We start from the raw sequence: 25,134 nt of genomic DNA on the forward strand, positions 1-25,134 counted from the left end.
TTTTTTCTTCTCCAGAATTCGAGCTATCTGCACCATTCAAACATATAGCAGCTGTCAAGTCAATGACCGCCAGCTGCCCCACATCTGCCTTGCAGTTTAACCAGTTTCAGGCACACAAGGCACTGACCGGGAATTCAAGACTGAATCACACAAAAGTCCATCTTATTGTTGGCCTTGGAGAGCAGCAAGATGACCAAAAAGCAAGATGGCACAAAAAACAGGACTTAACAATGAGAAGCAGCCATTTTGATCATATGGTACTGAAAGAAACATAATCCCGGTAACAAAGATGGTGCTTAGGAGTGCACCAGGAGAAACATGAAAAACACTGTTCACTGTTGTAAGCCTGTGCACATCAAACATGTGCCAGACGTTGTTGCTAGGTAAAAAGAAAAAGGGACACAGTGGGCTTCATTGTGAGTTTGGTAGTAAAGATGCCAAATTACCGCCAACTTCATTTACTGGGTCATGCCACTCTGTAACATGGTTTTACCATGGGATTACAAGTCATGGAAGGGCAATGTAAATCCTGATTTTTGCAGTCCATAGGACTCCATTGGGATTTTGCCATGATTAACGTGAGTCGTAATTCTGCTGCGGTAAATCCGCCAAGACTTTTTTGTTTTGTTTTTTGGGGGAGGAGGGAAATGGAGGTATTAGCTCAAGCTTTCTGCTGGAGGTGTATCCTCCAGTTTTCCTCAACTCTGAATTCAGCGGTGCAGTAAAAACTGTACACATTTTTTAGCAATACAAAAAAGTGTAAGTTTTGGAATTACTGCCACTTGCTGCACTGCTGAACTCGTAATGAGGCCTAATAATGCTCCGCTGAACGTGGCTTATTTTACAAAGTAAAAAACACAGGAAAAAAGTAAATCTGAGAAAATCTCTTCCTGCACTGACTGTCTTAGGGACTGACTAGTGCCTCCCTAAACAAGTGAGTTGAGCAGGTGAGGCAAAGCTTAAAAAAAAAAAAAGACCCCACTCTCCCCAAAGTCAGCCAGGACACCAAATCCTTTACAGATATGCTGTGGATTCTATTGAAATCCATGAATAAAAAGGTTTAAAAAAATGTTCAGACCTCAAGAGCCTTTGATCCCAAGTGGACCCTTTAACTGGTTATGTTGCTGGTCTTAGATCGGAGGTGGAAGTTTGGTGAGCAGACAGTGGTTCCAGTCCTCACCTTTTCTCCTTTTGATCGCTTCCTGGATTTGCTTTTCAGAGTTCTCCCATATGCAGCACTGTCTTCGCCTTAAAGCTGACTCCTTGCTCCCTCTCACCTTCTCAAGACTCTTCATAGGGAGTCTAGGTATGGTACATGATGGCGCATCTCTGGATCCCAGTATCCAGAGCATCTTGCAATTGCATTGAGGTTCATCAGCCCAATGTTACCGCGAACCCCCCAATTAGCCGTAGTTGAGGACTCTCTTCATATTATCATCAACATATTTGGCGTCAGTTTTCAGTATGCTCCAGCTGAGAGGCTATATTGGGGGTTGTTTGTTCGAGACCCGCTCGCTTTCTTTCCATTTTGTACCACGCCTGATTATTCGGCACAATTCACAGTCCGACTTTCCCGTTTACCCTCTACACTTTGACAGCCGCTTCAGTCATGTCTGATCTAGCTGTGTGGTGTGCATTGTTGGGCCTGAGAAGCATTTTTTTTACCCTGGGCCATCTCATCATCTTCTTGTAGACCACTGCTCCTCCTTCCTGGATCCTTCTCAATGTGTAATGGCACAAAATAAATTTGCTTCACCATCTTCTTACGCTTTCCTCCCATGTCGCTGCAGTGCTTTATTCTCCCAATACGGCAGCTGATATTCATGAAAAAACGTGTTAAATTCGATGAACTAGGGCAGCCCCAGCATCCAGACAGTGCAACTGTCTTTTCCGTGGGCCCAATCCCCCACAGAGCATCACAATTCCTGCTAGCTCCATTTCACCATATCCTATGCATCCACAGGAGGCCCTTCCACGGACATACTGCTGCAGCTAGTAAGTTGCTGCTTGCTTCTGGTCGGGGTATCTGCTAATTGAGCCTTCTATGATTGGTCTAATGAACACCTCAGATTCCCATACTGTCCAGGGCTTTCCACTACTTACTGTCTCAGTTTGGAGACCTCTGCTCGCGTCTGGATCCCCACAGGCATGGTGTGGAGCTCTACATAGTATCGTAAGGAAAAGCATCCGTCTTGGGCCCCCCACTAATGTTGCTGCAGGTATTTCGTACGAAAACAAATCCAGCAGAAACTTTGTTATATGGCACTTTGTGATCTATTTACAAACACCTTTGATTGCCTGGAAGCATTTCGGATAAGAAAGGGCCAGACAAGAGCAAAAAGTGTAGGATAACCAACTTTTCTGGATTTTAATGTGCCAGTGAACTGGGCATTTTCTTTCTTACCCGACTTAACTATCCAGCATGCCTTATTTCAGGCATCGTGTTCTTTGGCACCCTTTGTGCTAGGTCAGGAGAACTGGGAGACCCTTTACTAACTTCCCTAGAAAATTATTCAATAAACCATGTAAATCCGATAAGGTTGAAGTTTATATTCATGAAGAAAAGGGTAATCAGAACATTGGGGACTTCATGTCCCACAGTGCCCTGAGTACTGAGACGGGGAAGAGGGACTCGGAGGCACTAAACTGCAGTATGCAGTCTAGTGGTTCTAATGACCCTCGCCTGAGCGGGACTTTTGAATATTAAGGCCCCCTCAAGTACAGGCCATTAGAACCTGAAGGTGGAGTTGCAGAGACCACCAGTCACAGTTGCTGCAGAAGAATGGAAACAGCCGCCGCTATCTTTCCCAGAAGGAGACTTTCCAAAAGGTTTGAAGTAAACCTCAACACAGAGCACTTGTGCATTAGGAGATTTTGTCCTGCCAGGCAAGTATATCGGGAAAGGGATATTTTAGAGGTAGTCCTAGCAGGACCAAGAAGAAATCATTGAAATACTGCATTGTGGTTGAAGGTTGGGTTGTGGAGAAAAAGTGGCAAGACCACTAAATTGTTTCATATATTTTGGTGGAATCATCCTGACAAAACATTGTTCTTGATACAGAAGAAATGTGAAGTATTTTTGTTTCCTTAAGGAGAAGTTGTGTGGATCTCTTTTCTACAAGTGGAGAGATGAAGACTTGTCTGGTTGAACTTTTGGTTAAAGTTAAAGACTTTTGGAGCAAGAAGAACTTTATGATCAGAACTTTGCTACAAAACTGGACTTTCTTTTTTTGAACCTTTGATTGAAAGTCCTGCTGTGAATCTGGGGGAGGAGATCCGACACCGTTTACAAGGATACACATTTATTAGGTTTATGTTGAACATAACGTTTATTTCTGTTACATTTGAATTGCCATATACTGCCTTTATGAGTTTGATGTATGTATAAGAGTGAAGGACAGATTCCTTTTATTAGAGCGTTGTCCTTTAGTTTATTCTGATAGGCAGGAAAATCCTCTTTAGGTTAGGGATAGTGAGGCGTTTGTCAAACACTTATGATATAATAAAATGGCTTCTTGTGAAAACCGTTTATCATGCTGTCCGCCTCACATTTCTGACCCCTCACCTACCCCAGCATGTGGTATTGTATTAGGCAATAGCAGACCTTCTGGGCCTCAAAACCATAGCCTGTTCTGCAGGGAAATGGTCCATGTTTGCAAAGATTTTCTTTTTGCACCTTTCCCTCCAGGCTTTTTGCTTATATTTTAACCCTGTCCTGCCTTTTGGAGGTCAGTAAAGATTCTACTTTACTTCCCTTGCCTGTTTTGCCCATTCTAATGGGGAAACGGACTAGTCCCTAAGACTGTCAGTAATGAGAGACTTTGTCCCTCTTTTGGAATTCTTGTGTTTTTACATTTACACACATCACCTTCCAGTGAAGTGCATTTCGGATACTTTGTATCCTTATACATTTTTACCTATTGACTTTTTGGTTAATTTCACGATGTGCCTTGGACAAGCTGGTGGCAGCAGTGTGATTTTTACCATTATGTAATATTTCTCTTGTTCACTTTTGCATTTACATTTGTGGCTCCTAAAGGTGGCTAGCACCGTAAAATGGCAGTGCCACAATATTTTCACTTGTTCTTTGGCCATCCTGTCCTTTGGCCTTCTTCCTGCCTTCTCAGGTCAGGAAATGCCATCTTTGGTAACATTTTGCCTGTGAAAGCTGCTGCTGCTGTTGTTGTTGCTAGGAAGTGGGCTTTGTGTGTGTGTGAGCTGGAGCAGTGGGCTGGGACTGGCTGGTCCCAGTCCACATTCTGTGGCACCTGAAAGTCTGTTGGTGGATGGATGTGAGGACCAGTGGTTGTCCAGGACTGGACAACTTTGAGCTGTATAAATGTTGCAGATAATTGCGATTGGTGGGTTTCGGCTTTGTATAAAAGGAGGACTCCAGCAGCTATTTGAATGATTATCATTGCAACCAAGACTTCTACGACCCCTGCAGGTGACCAACATAGACTCTAGTGATTGGGCTGGTGAAGCCCTGCACCTCTGCCTGATCTCAGAAGACTGTTGTTGGTGCTTCGACCCTTTGACCGGCGGGAACAACCAGCCTCAACCCCTGCCTGTGGATCCATGCCTTAGAAGGCTACGGAAGTGGACTGACCATCTCCCCTTTTGGCTATCACGCTGCAGCCGTCACCGTTCAAAGCAGAGCCTTGGGTCTCGCAGGATCTTCAGCTTATGCCATACGTTGAATGCCTCGCAATTTGTCACAAAAAGGGAAGCTAAGTTGGCACTGCTTCTGGGCTCACCGCAGAAAGATCGTCCGTCACTGCTTGGCCGTGGTTGCCTCCACTTGAACCATCATTCTGCAAACCCGTGAGGCTAGCATTTTTTCTTAATTTGGGGTCTTCTTCAAGAAATTGCCTAGAGCAGTCTGTTGAGAACCACCACCAGCTCCCGACACAAAGCAACCTGCACCCACGACCCCGAAGCTCCCCTCACCCAAACCTAGGACAGAAGAGTGGAGCCCCAGCGAATTACAGAAGACCTGCAGTGTCACCTGGAAGAATCGGGGAGCAAGTTAGCATACCAGTTTCCATCTCTCCTCCCCCCCACCAACCCACTCCCTCCGGTCTCCAATAGGGTAACATTGGATGGAGAGCCCTTGTCCCTAAACGCCCTGTGGCCTGGCATTTGGTCGTCGAACCTGTGTCAAGTATCCTGTCCTAAATCTTACCTTTGTAACAGGATAGGGTGGGGTACTTCCCTTATTTGAAGTAAAGCTTGCTTACATAACCTTTCAATAACCACTAAAGCCCACGACATCAGTCCTGGAATAACTTCTTTAGAGAAACTTGAAGTGGAACTTGAATGGACTTCATAAGACAGAGGGAACGGAGTAGTGATTATTCTATCTAAATGAACTGTTTTTCTTACCTCCTTTACTTGCCTGATGACTACTAGTAAGTTATATTATCTCTAAAAGTGAATATATAATTTCGGGGGCTTGTGGAATCTGCTTAGATCACATGCTGTGCATAGGCCGACTTCTAGTGGGAGCTGCAGAGTATTACAGTTGTTGTTTTCAAAATTCGAAAAAAGGGACTTGACCGGACGTGCCAGTAATACTATCCCTAGTGTGACGTCCACTATACCCATGGTCCTTCACTCGTCGAGGTCCCTCAGATTTTTTTTTTCTGCCATCATAGACGGACGCTATTAGCCGAGTTCTCCTTTCGGCTCATCGCCATTTATTATTACTAATTACCAATAGTTTTTCTTACTATCCTTTTATATTCACTGACTATCGAGACCATCCGACAGCGGTGAAGAAAAGAAACGACAGTTGAATACTCATGTCAACGGATCTGTTCCGGCCTTGGAAGGCCGATTCTGGCTTCAGCCCTCAGAGTAGGGAGAGAGGGGGGAGGACATTTCAGAATGTATATACCCCTTTTCGTACACTACACTCGCCTAGCTGCCATATATTTCCGTTATGGATAGGACCCCTTTTAAATTGTGCCCTAAGTGCAATAAAATGTTCCTGTGGGTCGACAAACAACTTGTGTGTTACATTTGCCTCCCTCTGGACCAAGTTGAGGGTACCTGTCGAGCGTGTAGACTCTTTAAAACCAAGGCATTGAAGGACTGCTTAACTAAACGCTGGGCCCAACACGGCAGGCAACTCGAGGCCATGGAAGTGGAGGGGCCTTCAGCGACGGCAGCAACGCTGCGTTATCCGACGGCAAAGGCGACAGGGTTACTCTGGTTTCCCAATCGCAGGCCCCCAACCCCAACAGACAGGCCGGTGGCCTTGTTACGGGGACGACACCTGGTGGCAGAAGCGGTCTTACTACACCCTCCACCAAACACTCAACCCATGGCCGAGACTCGACACACGTGTCGAGCAAACGGCAGTGCACAAAGTCTAGGGAGAGGTCTGTTGAAACGCTGTCCTCTGGGCACTCCAGATCGAGATCGCCACATGACAGACGTTGTGGATAAAAACATTCCCGAAGGGCTCCAGTCAGCTGACGAGACTTCGGGCTTGAGTCAGCTGACGAGACTTCGGGCTTGAGTAAGCTGACGAGACTTCGGATCTGACCGTAGCCGAAATTGGACGTTCTGCGTTGATGATCAGTAAAAAAAAAAACATACAGGCGGGCCTAGGCCATTTAGTTAAAAAGAACGTCCAAGAAGCTCTTGTTAAATCAAGGGAGTCTTAGAAGAGTTCTTCTAAGACCCCTAGAGATAAATCAATCACAGAAGGATAGGTCCCCTCACAAGAGTAAGGAACCTCAGGTACAGGATTTCCTGTCTTCAGCCTTAAAGAAAAAGGTGACGCCTTCTACTGTAGTTCCACCTACTCCAGAAGATTTGGGTCTCACACCTCAACCAATGGTCATTCCTAGTTCTGCCCAATGGTTAGCTGAAGAAATAGATGGGGCCATGAGAAGAATGTACTTCATAGCAAATGTTTATGAAAAAGACTCTAACTACTTTACAAGCTTTCACTCCACCCCCACAACAGCGGCCTCTGGGTCTCAGAACCCTGTTCAAGCCCCTGCTAAGAGGTCTCGCCCCGGTGAGCTAGAACAAGATCCCACTGTAATCGACCTATATGACCCGGACATTGATCATGAAGACCTCTCTAGCCAAGAAGCCGTAGGATGGGGATGATAAGGACGATGAGGGTGATCCAGATACAGACACGTACAACATTGACTCCCCAGTTGATAAGGATCCCCTGTTGTAGACTCACCCATAGATAATCAGCCTCTTCTGAACGAGGTACTCATCAAAGGGGCTGAACATTTCCAAATATCTACCCAAGAGGATCCACAGGACAAGGATTTTGTTGACGAAATCTTGGGAGATAAAAAGGCTGTAACTCAGTTTATTTCCTTACTAAAGTCTGTCCAGCGAAAGGTACAACCCTTGCTAGAGACACCCAATCAGACGCGAGCGGTGAACCCCTGCATAGAAAAACCTTTCGTTGCTGCACCATCAGACCCGCTGTACATCAGGGGGCAGCTAAAGCCTGACTTCCTCGTTGTTACTACAACAAGGAAAAGAGCAGGTACTCCAGGCGCCTCCACACAAAGAAAGAGGCTGTGCACAATGGGCAGGAAAGTGGCCTCTTCCGTTGCATTCCAGACCAGGATAGCTAATAACTCTACTTTCTTAGCTAGTTACAACTGCCATAAATGGGATGAGGTCTCAGCTTTACTCTCCTCAACCCCGGAACCACTCAAGACTCAATAAGCACTGGTGCGTGTAGAAGGAAAGGCAGTTTCTAGCTGCTTGCTAAAAAGCAATCTTGACGCCGCAGACAACGCCAGCAGAATCATAGCTGAGGGAACCATTATTAAGCGTCATGCTTGGTTACGCAAATCCGGGTTTAAGCTAGAGATGCAGGCCACTCTTATTAACATGCCCGTCGAGCCCAATGGACTCTTTGGCAAGGCCGTCGAGGACGCCTTGAAGACAGCCAAGGAAGAATATGATAAACTAAAATCTTTGGGCCAATTAACCAATAAACCTCCTGGCCAGAGGGGAAACAGCAATTTTCGTCGCTCACGCAGGCAATTTTCCCAAAGGGGTTCCAGCTATAATCAAAATCGGGGAACGGCCTGGGGGAACAATCCAGGCCAAGCCTCTCAGAATTACCAGAGACGACCGTGCAGATCATGTGGTCGGGGAAGGGGTCCCTCCTCCAGGGGTGGAACCCCACCTCAAAAACAGTGACATTCCGCTTCAGGTGCCCTCCCATGCCTCTCCAGTAGGAGGGCGCATTTCCAACTTCACCCAAGCATGGGAGGGAATCACCTCAGAAAGAAGGGTGCTGTCCACCGTAGCGGGTGGATATTGTATAAAGCTCCTCGAGCGAACCCGGAATCACCCCCAGGCCAGAAAACCCACTCCAAAGAAGACCAGCGCATCCTCCTCGAGGAAATCGCCACTCTGTTCCAAAAGGACGCCATAGAAATCGTCCCGGCCAACCAGGTAAACAAGGGTATTTATTCAACATGCTTCCTTGTGAAAGATCTAACAATGCGCCCAGTATTAGATTTACGCCCTGCCAACAAATATGTCAAGGCACAAAAGGTCTGCATGACTACGCTAAAGGGGGTATTACATGGCAACACTGGATATGAAAGATGCCTATTTTCATATTTCAATGTTCCCAGCACACGGAATATTCTTGCGTTTCAAAATAGCGAACCAGCACTACCAATTCAAAATCCCAGTGTATCCTTACCTGGACGACTGGCTGATTACAGGGGAGTCTCCCCTTATTTGCAGGCAAAACATTCAAAGAACTATCAACCTTCTCTTTCAATTGGGCTTCTTCATCAACGAGAAAAAATCAAGCCTAGTGCTAAGAACAACCAAACCGTTCCTAGGAGCGGTTATAAACACAGAAGAGGGGTTTGTCTTTCTGTCAGAGGAAAGAGTCCAAAACATGTTGCAAATACCTCATTATCAAGCAGGTCGCCAGATAAGCGTACTCAAAGCGATGCGTTTAATAGGCATGATGGCATCTTGCATGTACCTGGTAACTCGCGAGTGCCTGCGCATGCGACCCATGCAGGAGTGATTGGCGAAATCTAGTGGTCGTTTCGCCAACACTAGTACAAAATCTTTGCTGGTGGACAAGACAAAATCTGTTGAAGGGGAAACCCTTCACGATCCGGAAGTGCAAGCGATTGTCACGACAGACGCCTCACTCACCGGGTTGGGGGCTCATTACCTTCTTCACACATCTCAGGGTCTGTGGTCTCATGCAGTGGCACAGAACCACATCAATCTGCTTGAACTACTGGCGGTATTGAAGGCCCTTCAGGCATTCGAGTTTCACCTACCGAACCAATCTGTGCAAGTCCTGACAGACAGCACTACTGCGATATATTACATCAACAAACAGGGGGGCACATGTTCTCCAATCTGTCTAGGCATGCGCAGCAAATTTGTAGATGGGCACTCAAACAGAAAATATTCCAATCATCACAGCACGTTCCAGGGGAACTCAACTCTCTGGCAGACTCTCTTAGCAGAGATCCCCTACCAGAGGAACACGAATGGCAAATACATGTAGGGGTCGTAGAAACCTCTTCCCTCAATGGGGTTTCCCCACAATGGACTTGTTCTATACAAGTAAAAACAGTCGATGCCCAGACTTCGCGTCAAGTTTCTCCCAGCCAGGCTCCAAGGGGAATGCCCTATGGATGAACTGGTCAGGGAAATTTGCTTACGCTTTCCCCCCCAACACCTCTCATGAAGAAGGTGGTGAACAAGATACACAAGGAACATATGACGCTCATCCTAGTTGCTCCTATGTGGGCAAGACAACCTTGGTATCCACATCTGCGCAAACTGGCGATGTGCAATCCCATCAAGCTCCCATACCTGACCGATCTGCTCACTCAGCACGGGATTAACAGTGCACCCTGAACCTCACTCAATGAACTTGGCAGCATGGCTCCTGAAGTCATAGAGTTCCGACATCTTAACTTGCCACAGAGGTGTATGGATATCCTGAAGGAAGCACGAAAACTTAAAGGATAGTTCCGGGACTTTTTTTTTATTGTCCCTACGGGTCGGCCATGTGTTTGTAAGCATAAATCGGTAGATCGTAGGAAACTTTCCTATGGACCTTACCCGACTTTTCGCCCATTATCGCACTCGAAATCAGCCTCCATTTTGTGATAATCCTATCATTCCGCCGCATCGACCTGGCTCACCTGCCTTTGCGGCACTAAATCAAATCCCCCGCCCCTGAGCCTGACATCAGCAGACGCGTACTGCCCATTTCAAGCACGTCTCGTGTCAACAATCGCTGCGCCTCAGCTATTGACGTGTTGCCATGGAAATGGCAGGACGCCTCTTTCCCCAATAAGTATAAACAGACCGTTTCACAACACACAGCAGCAGATTTTCGATTCCATTCCTCTCTCTGTGTTACTTTGAGTATTCTGTGACTCGTTTCAGTGCTCTGGTCAGCTACCTTCGCCGCTTGTAGCCCGTGTGAACACCTGTACCATCTCTGTAAATTATTTTACTATCTTTACCGCACAATGGCCACAATAATGCCGTATATGTACGAGCCCGAGTACACCGAGGAAGAACTACTGGAAAGTCAAGCACGCGAAAACGATGGGGATTCGGACGGCAGTTGGGAGGACCAGTCAACGGATGAAGAGCCTGGACCATGTCGCATGGACGGCGTCTCCACCTGGTGCACGTGCAATCGGTGCGAGCTAATGCCAACTGAGGAGGAGAACTGCTGCTGCCGTGAAAATTCCGGGTGCTTGGCCTACATTTCGGAAAGCGAGCAAAGTCTGCAGGAAGGCGAGCAAAGTCCGCAATGCATCACCGAGCTGCCAGAGTTCAGGGAAGCCTGCCTCTCACGGACCGTGTTGAGGATGATGATGGTGCTTATGCACGAACTTCGCGGCACTGTTCGTCCGCGTAATCCGAGTAACGAGTAAGTATACTCTGTTTGTGATGTCAGTGATGCCACCACTATTTCATGGTCGTCTCCCACATATAAAATTACATTTACATATCATTCGAACGCATGTAAATTTGTTCCATATAGTGCATTTTCTAGATATAATTTTTTTCTAAGAAAAATGACATGTGTTACCTGAATCGACATTGATAAGAAAGTTTGGTCAGTTTAATACAGTTTGCATCTTTTTTTTTCACAGGTGGTACAGGCTGGTGGCCTATCGTTGCTTCACTTGGTGGCTTCACGGGAGGCTCGGACACCGCGTTCGGAGAGTAATACCTGCCTGTGCGGTACTTGCCATTAGACAACATTTCCCCAGTGACAGTGGACAATACCGCGGATTTTCCCTCGATGTGCTGCAACCTCAACTTTACAATGTGTAATGTTTATTATTTATGTTTAATTAAAATCTAAAATAAAGCCCAACATATATTTTAACAATGGTTGTTTTGATTTTTTAAATGAATCTAGTGTATATTCTCCTGGGAGGGTGAGGTATTTATAAACTCACCCCCCTGCATTCCATGTAGTAGATCCTGCAGCCATCCTCTTACATTCAGTTAGATGGCCTCTCCTTGGTGAGGCCCTGCGGCAAACGGGTCTTGTCTGCACGACCACCGCCCCGATCCACCCCCCGCCCTATCAAAGGCAGTTCGCACCGGGGTACTTGTGCTGGCAAGTGGAGCTGTCAGGGAGCGATAAAGGCCAAGAGGTGCCAAAGACCATGTACACTTCAAAGTGGTCTATAGAGCATGGGTTGTTGTTCCCATGTCTACCTCCAGACCCCATGTCTCCTGCCAAGCATCCCCCCTCACGCTGGACGGCCCCCTGCAATCCACATAAGTGTGTCTCCATTCACGAGTCTTCCTGTGTCTTGTCTGCACGACCACCGCCCCGATCCACCCCCCGCCCTATCAAAGGCAGTTCGCACCGGGGTACTTGTGCTGGCAAGTGGAGCTGTCAGGGAGCGATAAAGGCCAAGAGGTGCCAAAGACCATGTACACTTCAATGTGGTCTATAGAGCATGGGTTGTTGTTCCCATGTCTACCTCCAGACCCCGTGTCTCCTGCCAAGCATCCCCCCTCACGCTGGACGGCCCCCTGCAATCCACATAAGTGTGTCTCCATTCACGAGTCTTCCTGTGTCTTGTCTGCACGACCACCGCCCCGATCCACCCCCCCGCCCTATCAAAGGCAGTTCGCACCGGGGTACTTGTGCTGGCAAGTGGAGCTGTCAGGGAGCGATAAAGGCCAAGAGGTGCCAAAGACCATGTACACTTCAAAGTGGTCTATAGAGCATGGGTTGTTGTTCCCATGTCTACCTCCAGACCCCGTGTCTCCTGCCAAGCATCCCCCCTCACGCTGGACGGCCCCCTGCAGACCGCATAATGCCACGACATATACACGTCATTCATTCACAAACACACCCCTGTTTCGAATTCTTTATAACCCACTTCATATTTCTAATGAGAACTTCTTTGCGCTTTGCTAGTCAACCCGTGAAGGTGCTGGTTATCTGCTCTTCGTCTCTGTGAACTTCCGTGACCACTTTGAGCAAACTCGTCAGTTTGCAACCTGTGAACTGCTCCCTGTTCTACGACAAGAAACTACTCTGATCCCTGCATCTAACTGTTTGTTCGTCAAGGTAAGTCCATGTACCATAATCATTTTGCGTCCAATTTTTTAATTTATATCTATTTGCTAGTAGTCATCAAATTGCATCCATGTTTTCTTTTCGTTCACGACAGTACATGCAAGGAACTAGTCACATGTTCTGAGTTTAGTCAAATTACTTTTTCTATTTTTTGAAAGTTATTGAAATACTTATCCGCATGTGAATAACATGTATAGTTCCAAGAACCAAAACGGACCTTGCATTGAACCTTTTATGTGTCATTTAATGTTTTAACACATTGGTATTCATAGAGAATTGTTGATCTTTACTTTTCAGAACTTTCCATAATGCCTGCCTGTTCCATTGGCGGTTGCCCTTCGAAGACCCATAACAAATCTGAAGGTACTATAATGCATGTTTTCCCTAAGACAATAGATCAGATAAGAGAATGGGTCCGATATTGCGGATATCCAGCCTCTGAGATAGAAAGTAGAGTCCTAGAAGTCTTTGCGGACAAGAGGGGTGATCGATACCGCATCTGCAGCAGGCACTTTAGCCCAGACATGTACTCCACATCATTGCTAATAAGGACGAAAACACCGCGAGCGAGGCGAAAATTGCTCTCAACCGCTATTCCCACTCTATTCGTCCACATCCCTCCACTGGTGAGTCAAGTTTACGTATTTATCTCTCGGCATTGCGGTAGTGTGTAGCATTAGCTAACAATAATTTCCCCATTTATGTATCCACTCAATATGAAGGCTGAAGATTCTCCATCCGTGTCGTTATTGCAGTCATCAGCCACTTCAAGCGCCTATCGGGTAATCTTACTTAGCTATTCTGACACTGACTTGTTTTAGGCATGTAAATCAATAGTTTTAATTGATCGTGTAATTATTTTACCTAATGGTACACCACAGTACTCGTCCTCTAGTCTTTGTTTTCAGTTATAATTATTGTTATCCAAAATAATGCAAGTACTGTCTTTCAGGGAGATGCTGAGGAGTCCAACGCATTGACGACAACCGTAGATGTCACTCAGATGCTCGAGGTACGTTTCCGGACAGTTCCATCGATGGAGATCATCAGATCTTGCATTCTTGTAGCGTGATTGTTACACACAATGTTTCTTTCGTTTTTAGCCATTGGTATGTCCTTCTGTCGTCGCCCTCCTATGTGTCTTCTTTTTTCAATATTGTGTTCATTACTAATGAAAGTCCTATGTTTCAGGGAGTCGATGGAGCATTAGTCCAAGAGGAAGGGGGAGCATGCAGTTACGGGTCGGCGCAACAGCTTGCAGAAGTGTGCACCGCAGTTACAGCGTCCCTTGATGTTCTTATGCATTTCGAGGTATGGATACTGACAGATCAATCATGCGAGATCAAATGACGTGATTACATCCGCTATACTTCCTTCTTTATTAACGCAAGTACTATGTTTCAGGGAGCTGACGGAGCTTCTTCAACAAGAACATCACCCCTAGTAGTTGATGCAGATCTCTGGGTGGTGACACTTCCAACGATGGAGCAAATCGAATCATATTTGGATATCCATTATTTATTTTAGACAACTGATCATTTGTGCAGGTCTATTTAGATGAGCCGTTGACGCCTGCAGAAAGTTTATGTTCTTTTAAACAAAATAGAAAACCATACTAATGCAATTACTGTGTTTCAGGGAGTTGCTGAAGCGTCATCTTCAATAATATCATCAATGGAAGTCTATGCGGAGCCCGAGGTATGGATCTTGACAGTTCAATCTAACTAGATCAACAATGCGTGAACTATTGTCGTTTGAATGTTCTACACAATGCGTTCATTCGTGTTTTGCTATTGAGATGTACGTATGGGTATTGGTCCCCAAGTACATTTTGTGTTTTCAATATTATTATACATACTAATGAAAGTTCTATGTTTCAGCGAGTCGATGGAGCCTCAGTGAGTGATGGATGTGCTTATCATGAAAGTATAGTCGTTGCAGCGCGAGAGGAAGTGGAGACATTCACACACGAGTCGGAGCAACAGCGTCCAGATGTTGAAGTTCGAGGAAAGAAAGTTTCAAAGAAAAGAAAGCAAAAGAAGGTTAGTGTCCTGTTCACTATATTATGTTGTCTTTCACTGTCAATAGTTCAATACTGTAAGTTGTGTTTAAACTGAACATCCCTTTTCTAATCTGTCCTCTAGTTGCGAGTGGGTGTAAGAACTAGATCTACACAGACAGTGAAGCGAACGAGAGATGTTGCTTGTCAAACCTTTTGGCAGGGACTTGAGACTGGAGATGCATCGTGCCAATGGGAAGAATATGAAGTGATTGACAACGGAGCTATACCACCACCAGCCATTGATAGTGAATGTCCTCCTGGTAGTTTGGATGCAGTCGTAGATCAATTCACAGAATCCACACCCGCAAAAAATAAGAGCACGCGAAAGTTGAAGACATTGTTTTTTTCTCCCATCTCCGGACAAGGAACAGATGTTGCAATGGAAGAGAATGAAGTGGACGACAATGAAACACCATCAATATCACTCAGCATAGCGGAAGACGATATCAGAGATTGTACCTTTCATGCGAGTGACATGTCCTCAACGTTACAGGCCGAACCAGCTGGGATGCAGAGTGACAGTATAAGGAAAGAGGCCAAATTCATTGTATTCGATAGCTGTTTGATGGATATTATTATGATGATGAAATGTGGGCATTGGGTTGGTGGGGAAGTATGTGGGGAGCCATTGATTAATGTGACTCGTGCAATTCGAGGCACTAACCTTAAAATACATGCCACCTGTACACAATATCATCCGTTCGCATGGTCTGCACAACCCATGCTGGGGCAACTGCCAGCAGGCAATCTACTTTGTGCAGCGGCCGCACTTTTTAGTGGTTCAAGTTTTAAAAAGTTACAGTATTTCTTTCAGTTTGTGGGAATCCATTTCATTGCGAAAGGTCAGTTCTACAAATACCAAACCGATTATCTATTTCCAGCCATCAGCGAAGCTTGGAGAATGGAAAAAATGTCAATGGAAAGTACATTCGCGGGCAAACGCTTCAGGCTAGCCGGTGATGGACAATGCGACAGTCCAGGATTTTCAGCCAAGTACTGCACCTACCACTTTCAGGACATGGAAAGTAAGAAAATTGTGAGTTCGGTGGTCGTGCAGGTGTCACAAAGTACATCCTCAGTGGCCATGGAGAAAGTTGGCTTTGTAGCATCATTGCAAGAACTACAATCGCGGGGAATGGTGATCGACCTGATAGCCACGGACAGACACGTTTCAATTGCCAAGACAATGAGAGAACAGTACAAAAATATAAATCACCAATTTGACGTATGGCATCTTGCAAAAACAATCAATAAAAAATTGTCGGCTGCAGGAAAAAAAAAAGATATGCAAGGTATTTCACAGTGGTCCAAGTCAATCAGCAACCATCTTTGGTGGAGCTCAAAAACATGTGAAGGGTCGTTGGAAATTCTACTGGAAAAATGGCGGTCAGTAATGTTGCACTGTAGCAACGTACATCAATGGTCGACAAATGAGCATTTCCACAAATGTGAACATGGCCATTTGTCCACAGAGGAGGCACGGAAGAAGAAGTGGTTGATTCCTTCATCACCCACTCACAAGGCCATTGAAAAGATTGTATTTGATAAAACTATAACAAGAGATTTGAGGGGACTCACGGAATTCTGCCACACAGGAGATTTGGAGGTGTTCCACAATATGTGCCTAAAGTACAGGCCCAAAAGATTGCATTTTGGCATGGAAGGCATGATAAATCGGACTCTTCTAGCGGTCTTGGCACATAACCATAATGTTGGCCGTCAACAAAGTAGGACGACCGGAACTTTAGGGACGCTTCGCTACAATAAGGCCTTCACTAAAAGAAGTAAACAATGGGTGATCAAACCAGTGTTTGAGGATATGCAATATGAGTTTATTGAGAGACTTATCGTAGATGTCCTCGATAGGCACATACATGGAGTGGTGAACGAACCTATGCAGGGGACAACTGCATTGCCACCCAACATTGCCTCTGTTCCATGTCCACCTAAAGCAGAGCTCATTGAGAAATACACATCACGGTTTAAATGATTGTAATTCGATTGTCTGTTCTCTCGAGTCTCCTCATGTTGCAGGCCCATTGCAATTAAACCAAACAGTAATATAAATCATTTTTACAAAAATTATAGAATGTTTCCGTATTACAAACACATGGCCGACCCATAGGGACAATAAAAAAAAAGGCACGCAGACAAGATGCCCTTACACTAACTGGAGCTAACTAGAAATGTGTGCTCGCTCAAAGTGAAGGTCAGCTGCTTTGATGTTTTGCTCGGGTGGCGGAAAGGCCCACGACCCAATATAAGGTTCTATTGTGATTTGACCTTGACAGGCCGGGACCATCCTGAAAGACTAAGAAAAGATAATGAATAAAATTTCAGAAACGAAACGATGAGCCACGTTCATTAGAAGAAGTAACGTCGGCAAAGAAGGAGTGGTGTTTCGGGTCTGCCCTACACAGAGACACAATGGAAAATGCAAATATAATGTAAGTAACTTTTGATGAGTTTATACCGCAATTTCATTACTATACAGTGGCTTTAAAGACGGGTTCAGTTGTACTTGTTCGTTCTATGTGGCATAGTGTTTTCTACCGCGCACTATCTGGAGGAGAACCATCTTCTTTTACTGAAGCACCTCAAAACCTTCCTCTTTGCTTCTGCTTTCTCTCTCCTTCTCCCCTGCTACAACTGGTCCACTGTCTGCGACCTCGGTCCTGGGCCCTTCCACTCTCCACCTGCACTGCCTCCCTGTCAACCCCTGCACTGGGGGACTGTCTCAGTATCCTACAGCCCCCCCTTCCCAGCACTTGTTCTGCACTTACCTTGCACTTGCCACCAGCTGGCCCTATTTATTTATTATTTTATGCTACTTACCTTGTACTCCACTCCCCCCCCTCCATGCCTCGCCACGCCTTTAAACACTTGTGTACACCCAGTAGCGCTGTCCTCGCTATGAAATTAATAATTTTAATAAGGATCTGATGGTGAGACTAATTTCATTTTTTATGTTTTTAGGTACATCATTCACTACTGTCTGTGTCACGAGTACCAGACACCGGCGGACGGCTTCTACAGCCGCCAGTTGCTTCTCCGCGTGAACAACGTTACCACCCTGACCATTTTATGGGACGATCGCCAAGTACAAGTATGCCCTTACGCGGTACTAACGGTTAGATGCAACATACCTACCGTTGTGGTGGCCTAGTGCCTCGTTGTTGGAACAGCCATGCGATTATCAGTGCGACAGAAGAGCTTATTTTTATCGTAAACCAACACCCTGTGTACTGCACACGAACATCGCTTCCCTCAAGACGAACTAATTTGGATCGAGAGCAAAGAAAAATGCAAATCGCTGAATATTCTCTAAACATTTGATGTCCAATAAACGTACTTTGCCAAATGTACAATCTTGCCGTTTGCTTTTAAACCACGGTTTCACATTCCGAATTGTGGTGCTGTATTGTGAGATGCTCTAAGACCCTGTGTACAGCAAAGGACCATCGCGTTCCTCAATACGAACTTTTTGGAACATGAGCAAATAAAAATGCAAATCGCTGAATATTCTCTAAACATTTGATGTCCAATAAACGTACTTTGCCAAATGTACAATCTTGCCGTTTGCTTTTAAACCACGGTTTCACATTCCGAATTGTGGTGCTGTATTGTGAGATGCTCTAAGACCCTGTGTACAGCAAAGGACCATCGCGTTCCTCAATACGAACTTTTTGGAACATGAGCAAATAAAAATGCAAATCGCTGAATATTCTCTAAACATTTGATGTCCAATAAACGTACTTTGCCAAATGTACAATCTTGCCGTTTGCTTTTAAACCACGGTTTCACATTCCGAATTGTGGTGCTGTATTGTGAGATGCTCTAAGACCCTGTGTACAGCAAAGGACCATCGCGTTCCTCAATACGAACTTTTTGGAACATGAGCAAATAAAAATGCAAATCGCTGAATATTCTCTAAACATTTGATGTCCAATAAACGTACTTTGCCAAATGTACAATCTTGCCGTTTGCTTTTAAACCACGGTTTCACATTCCGAATTGTGGTGCTGTATTGTGAGATGCTCTAAGACCCTGTGTACAGCAAAGGACCATCGCGTTCCTCAATACGAACTTTTTGGAACATGAGCAAATAAAAATGCAAATCGCTGAATATTCTCTAAACATTTGATGTCAAATAAATGTACTTTACCACATTTACAATCTTGCGGTTTGATTTCAAAGTACAGTTTCATATTCCGAATTGTGGTGCGCTGTATTGTGAGCTGATCTGTGTTGATTTCCGGGGTCTGTGTGGAGTCGCGTAGAAGACGGCTGGGCGCGTTTGCCTACGCAGCACAGTCACGTCACGGATAGAGGCGGGGAATATGAATGTTTTGATAAAGTCTGTTTCAGGGGCGGGGGATTTGATTTAGTGCCGCAAAGGCAGGTGAGCCAGGTCGATGCGGCGGAATGATAGGATTATCACAAAATGGAGGCTGATTTCGAGTGCGATAATGGGCGAAAAGTCGGGTAAGGTCCATAGGAAAGTTTCCTACGATCTACCGATTTATGCTTACAAACACATGGCCGACCCGTAGGGACAATAAAAAAAAAGTCCCGGAACTATCCTTTAACATTAGACACTGGTATTTCGACAAGTGGAGAAGATTTGTGATTTGGGGCCAGTCTAACGAAATTAACCCAATAGAATGTTCTCCATCCCACATCCTAAATTATTTGCTCCACTTGCTAGACTCTAGGTTAGTATTCAACTCTTTAAGGGTCCACTTGGCGGGCTTGTTCGTATACACCACCTCCCACAATAAGGTCTCATGGTGGAAGTTGCCCGTTATCAAGACTTCTATGGATGGAGTAAAGAGACTCCACCCTCCCATTTCTAACCCACCGCCAGGTTGGGATCTCAATGTTGTACTCGCTAAGCTCATGGGGACCCCCTTTCGAGCCTATGCACAAGTCCGTCTTAAACACCTGACTTACAAAACTGCCTTCTTAGTGGCTATTACTTCCAATAGAAGAGTTAGTGAAATACAAGCTCTATCAGTGCCGGATCCCTTCTTTGCGACAAGATGTTTTGACATACTCGCCATAGGTTGTCATCTAAGTTCATCTCTAAATTTCACATAAACCAGTCTATTGAGCTTCCGGCTTTCTTTCAGAACCCCACCAGCTCAGCTGAGGTAAAACTCCACACACTAAATGTGAGGAGAGCGGTCCTTTACTATGTAAACCAGACCAGACCGCTAAGAAAAACAAACCAACTGTTTGTATCCATAGCAGCAGGCAGAGAAGGAGACTGCATTTCCAACAATGCCAGATAGTCCTGTGTATACAAATGTGCTATTCATTATCAAACAAAACACTGCCTTTCAGGCCTAGAACTCGCTCCACAAGGAGCACAGGAGCCACTCTGGCTTTCATTGTAAATGTCCCTCTAGACAGCATTTGCAAAGCAGCTACATGGAGCTCAATACACACTTTCACTCAGCATTACTGCATTGACACTCATTCCAAGACAGATACACAAGTGGAACAAGTGATTCTAAGACATCTGTTTGCCCATGAACCTGCTCACATCCCACCACCTTCTCCTAACACTGCTCGCTAATATATGGACAGCATGTGATCTGAGCAGATTCCACAAGCCTCAGAAGGGATACATTACTCACCATAATCGTATTTCTGATGCTTGTATCTAGTTAGATCCACATGCACCCACCTTTCCTCCCCTTGGAGAAAATGCGCATTGATACTTATGAGCTTGTCTGATACGTATCTGCTTGGATACAAATGTACTCGCGCTACACTTCATGCTACCTCATGTCAGGAAAATAACAATCTGAGGGACCTCGACGCGTGAAGGACCATGGGTACAGTGGACATCACACTAGGGATAGTATTACTGGCACGCCCAGTCAACGTCCCTTTTTGAATTTAAAAAACAACTGTAATACTCCACAGCTTCCACTAGATGTTGGCCTATGCACAGCATGGGAATCTAAGCAGATACAAACATCAGAAATATGATTACGGTGAGTAATGTATTATATAACCAGAGTGCGCCCCTCACCCCCTTTCTGTCAAATGGTTTTGGGAGTCCCGGGCTCCAGAGGTGGCGGCACCGGGGTAACACATACCCCTACTCAGGAGAGCCACACTGTTGTTTTTCCTCCCCTCCGCCCAATTGGGGATTTACCTTGTGTAATTGGAGGGTGAGCTGGTTCCTGGCTACTTAAATTGACTACAGCAACCAGAATTCCCTGAGGCCATAATTGGTACTAACCATTAACACTTGAACAGACTGCCTCCCTGAAGATTGCAAGGGGCATGAAAGCGATTAGAGGAGAAGGTCTACTGGACTGTGGAAAGGTACAGCAAGCTGGGAACCAGAGTGCGCCCCTCACCCCCTTTCTGTCTAATAAATATATATCTTTGTGGCACTGATTCACATCAGGCAAGGTGAGTGGCACTCTCCACAGCCGTTGGATGAAGAAACCGTCTGGATACAAAAATGTTCATTTGTAGAAAAAGTTTTCTTTATTTAAGCCTTACATCTCAGCAAACACAATTTACAAGCCATCAGAATATGGCACTCCCATGATGCAGTAAAGGCGTTTGGGACGTTAACGTGTTTCGTGGCAAAACTCGCCGCTTGTTCACAACTACTAGCCCCCTACAACCAGTGAGTTTTTAAACCTAGGTCCAAAGCGCAAGGAAGCAGCTGGTGAGTATTTTGGCCACAGTAGAAAAAGGACTGCCTTAGTTAACCCACACCTTATGTAGCAAAAGCATGGTGGCCATCTTTTAATGTGGGAGAGGTAGGACTGTTAACTCTTAAATACATCTTTTATTTGTGGAATGCATGGACAGTACCCCTTATGCGGCAAGCACTTTATATTATTTTGGTAGCCAATGTTATAATGGCTCCGTGCATTTCAATACCACAGTGTTTAACATTGCATTATCTCATACCGTATGGATGCCCAAATTGCGGCAGAAGCGCATAGCATTTCAATGCATAGTACACACATGATAACCAATCGCTTACGTTTGTCAGCACAATATTTGTGTCTTTCATGCAATGCTTTCAAAGGTGTGTTTAGTGCAGATAGCCACCATATTCATCAGAAGCAAATCATCTCCTCCTCATGACCATTTGTTGACGACACCATATTTCTAATGCGAGAAGTAATCAGTTAATAAACATACTCCGGCATCAATTCATCAACATACCTGGGCATCACATAACGGTTGATAGTTCTCAACACAGTATTTTACCAGGAATGTGCATAGTGCACTGGCAGTATTGTGGGTAGCCAAACCATAGTGTGCAAATAACGACCAATAATTTCATTCATCAACATAGTATTGCCGCCTCAAATGCTCTGAATTTCATGAAGTACATGGTGCAATGGCAGCAATATCGGTCAGCAGTGCAAAGTGTCCCATCCTGAACTTTCAATTGACAGCACGATTCTTCTTGTGCAAAAATACATTGGAATCCTAAAGTGCATAAGTATCAATAAAATACATAATGCAATGGCAGCCACTCTAATAGTGTAGCTGTCTCAAATGCTCTGAATTCCATAAAGTGCATAGTGCAATCGCGACAATATCGGTCGGGAGCACAATCCGTCCCAGCCAAAACTTTTCCAATTGGCAGCATGATGTTACTCGTTAGAAATGCCTTGGAGTTCTAAAGTGCATAGATGACAATGAACCGCATAATACAGTAGCAGCAACTATAAGTGTTCCTGTCTCTAATGCTCTGAATTGCATAAATGGCATAGTGCAGTAGCAGCAATATCGGTCAGCATCACAATATGTCACGACTAAAACTTTCAGTTAGCAGCATAGTTGGTCTTGTGCAAAATACAATAGAATCATAAAGTGCATAAGTATCAATAAAGTGCATAGTGCAATAGCAGCAATTCTAATTAGTCGCATGTTTGTTCCATAAAAACATTTTTGAATTTTCAGCTGCATAGTGCATTTAACTACTACATTCAATATGTCTACCAAGACAAGACCCTATTCATGCGATTCTATACCAGGTTACACCTTTATCAGTTTCATCCACTACGTTACTTTTGGGTCCTTCAACTCCACCAGCCCCCGAGTTCTCTACACCACAAGTTAAAAATATCAACTATCACACGTGTGTATAAAACCAAAGAAGCAATCACCAAGAAATCAGAAAAATGTTAAAATACTAGTATCCAAATATAACTCATAGCAAATAAACATATTACAAATTGACATATTCTGGTGGAAAGTGGAACATTCTATATTATTTCATGTATTTGTTGAAACCTAGAAGGGAAGGAACGAAGGGAGGTACAAATTTCAATGTCCTGGTCGATATTGTGTCCATTTGGAAATTTGCTTTCGAAGTCCAGAATGCACTGAGTCTCTTTGTCGCAGACGTTTTTCTTTGTTTCCTCCTCTGGGTCCTGTTTCAATTTTGTGAATCCCAAAGAAACCAAAACTCCCCATGTTTTTCTCATGGCAATCTGCAAAATGCTTGCTATTGGGTAATTAACATCACTGTTGAAGATGGCCTGTACGTGTTGTTGAATGCGTGTCTTTAATTTGCATTTCGTACTGCCTATGTACCATTTTTCACAGGCACATGTGAGAACATAAACAACATATTCAGTTTCACATGTGATTTTTTCCTATCAAAATAGTTTGGCCTCTGATGGGATGTTTGAAAGAACCACAGGTCTTCGCATACTTGCAGATGCTACATCAGGTACATTTAAAAAAAAAACCTTATTTTTATTTGGTAACCAACTTGTCTTTTTGCTGTCTTCTTCTTTGGTCATATAACTTTGAACCAGAGTGTCTTTTATGGATCGATTCCTTCTGAAAGTTTTCGGAGGGCTGGTCTTGACATTGCTACGAAGGTCTTGATCCACTATAAGGATTTTCCAATGTTTATTCAAAATTCGCCTGATCAAAGGTGCCCGAGTGTCGAACGTTAGAATCAGGCAAGTACTGTCTTTTTCAGTCTTCGTAGTATCCTTCCTATCGGGTCCTGCTATGAGACTTAATGGCTCTTTAGATCTGGCTTTGAGATACGCTCTCTCGATCACTCGCTTGGGATACATTTGTCTAGCAAAGCCATGAGCCGTAATTTTGCTCTGTGTCATAAGATTCCAGTGTACTGTTATTTCTTCCCAACCCTATAAATTCTCCGTACGGAACACTCCAAATTAGGTTTTTAGGGTGTCCGCTATTCGCATGCAGTGGTGTGTTCGACCTTGTAACTTTCTGTGCAGCTCGCAAGTTATCTTCTCATTCACAATTGTTACGTTGACATCAATAAAGGTGATTAGTGTGCGACTGTGAGTTTCCATGAATTGGAGGTTGTTCTTGTTGAGATTCAAACAGTTGACAAAATCCACCCAACCCTGCTCCGTTCCTTTCCAGATAATGAAGAGATCATCAATATATCTTAGCCATAAGATAACATTATCTGTGTATTCGCGATTGCTGTCTGTCCAGACGTCAAGTTCCTCCCATGCGCCCATCGATAAATTTGTGTACAACGGCGCAAAGGTGGTGCCCATAGCAGTTCCCTGCAACTGTTTAAAGTACTCATTATTGAAGAGGAAAACATTGCTTCTGAGGCACAGTTCAATCATTGAGAGTACCATCTTTGTGTGTTCCAAATAATTTAGGGATCTGGTGTGAAGATGGTGTTGGCACGCCTGTTTGCCATACTCATGGCTAATAGACGTGTAGAGTGAAACCACATCCATACTGGCCAACAGATATTCTTTTTCCCATGGTATATCTTCAATTCTTGATAGGAAATCTGTTGTGTCTCTCAAGTCGGACGGAAGTACAGAGACAAAAGGAAAGAACTTCATCTATGTACTTAGGTTCAGCTCTGGAAAACATGTCTATCAAACAAACCTGGTGGTTTCTCATATTCTTATGTACCTTAGGGAGAAAGTAAATTGTCAGTGTAATTGAATTAGTAGCCGATAAGAACTTCGGTCAAATAGGCCCTTTTCTTCCCATTCTACAAGGAAATGATCTTTCTTTCCAGTTCTTTAATGGGATTGATTTTGATCCTCATGTAGCATTATATATCATTGAGCTGCTTATATGCTTCTCTTATATAGTCCGTTCTATTCTGTATGACTATATTGCGCCCTTTGTCGGATGGTTTAATGATGCAGTTTTTTAGTTCATGTAGCACTTGTAATGCTTGTCTGTCTTGGGCTGACATATTGTCCTTCGAGATTTTCTTCTGTTCTTTCCTTCGTAATTTTTTTAGGTCTTCGACTACTAGGCTCTGAAATGCCTCAATATTATGCCCAAGGTTGGCCATGGGGTTAAACCTTGATTTCAGTTTCAGTTGGCTCTTAGCTGTCCAGTCTGTTCTGATGTTAAGTTCATCAAAATCTATGGGTTCGCCTTCATCACCCACTTCTATTCCCTTTTCCAAATCCACTAGATCTATTAGTGC

General features: G+C 44.5%; 1 protein-coding gene across 3 annotated transcripts in view; it reads left to right on the forward strand.

The window, feature by feature from the left end:
* Positions 1-25,134, forward strand: part of BORCS8 (BLOC-1 related complex subunit 8) — a 101,616-nt gene that overhangs the window by 69,716 nt on the left and 6,766 nt on the right. Inside the window, exon 4 of one of the 3 annotated variants that reach the window (XM_069649125.1) lies at positions 23,342-23,406. The exons of the other annotated variants lie outside the window; for them this stretch is intronic. Within the exon in view, the coding sequence (XP_069505226.1) occupies positions 23,342-23,406 (65 nt within the window). The remainder of the gene's footprint in view (positions 1-23,341; positions 23,407-25,134) is intronic. 3 annotated transcript variants of the gene reach the window in all.

This window comes from Ambystoma mexicanum, chromosome 1p (assembly GCF_040938575.1).
Source record: "Ambystoma mexicanum isolate Mex_15411 chromosome 1p, UKY_AmexF1_1, whole genome shotgun sequence".
NCBI lineage: Eukaryota > Metazoa > Chordata > Amphibia > Caudata > Ambystomatidae > Ambystoma > Ambystoma mexicanum.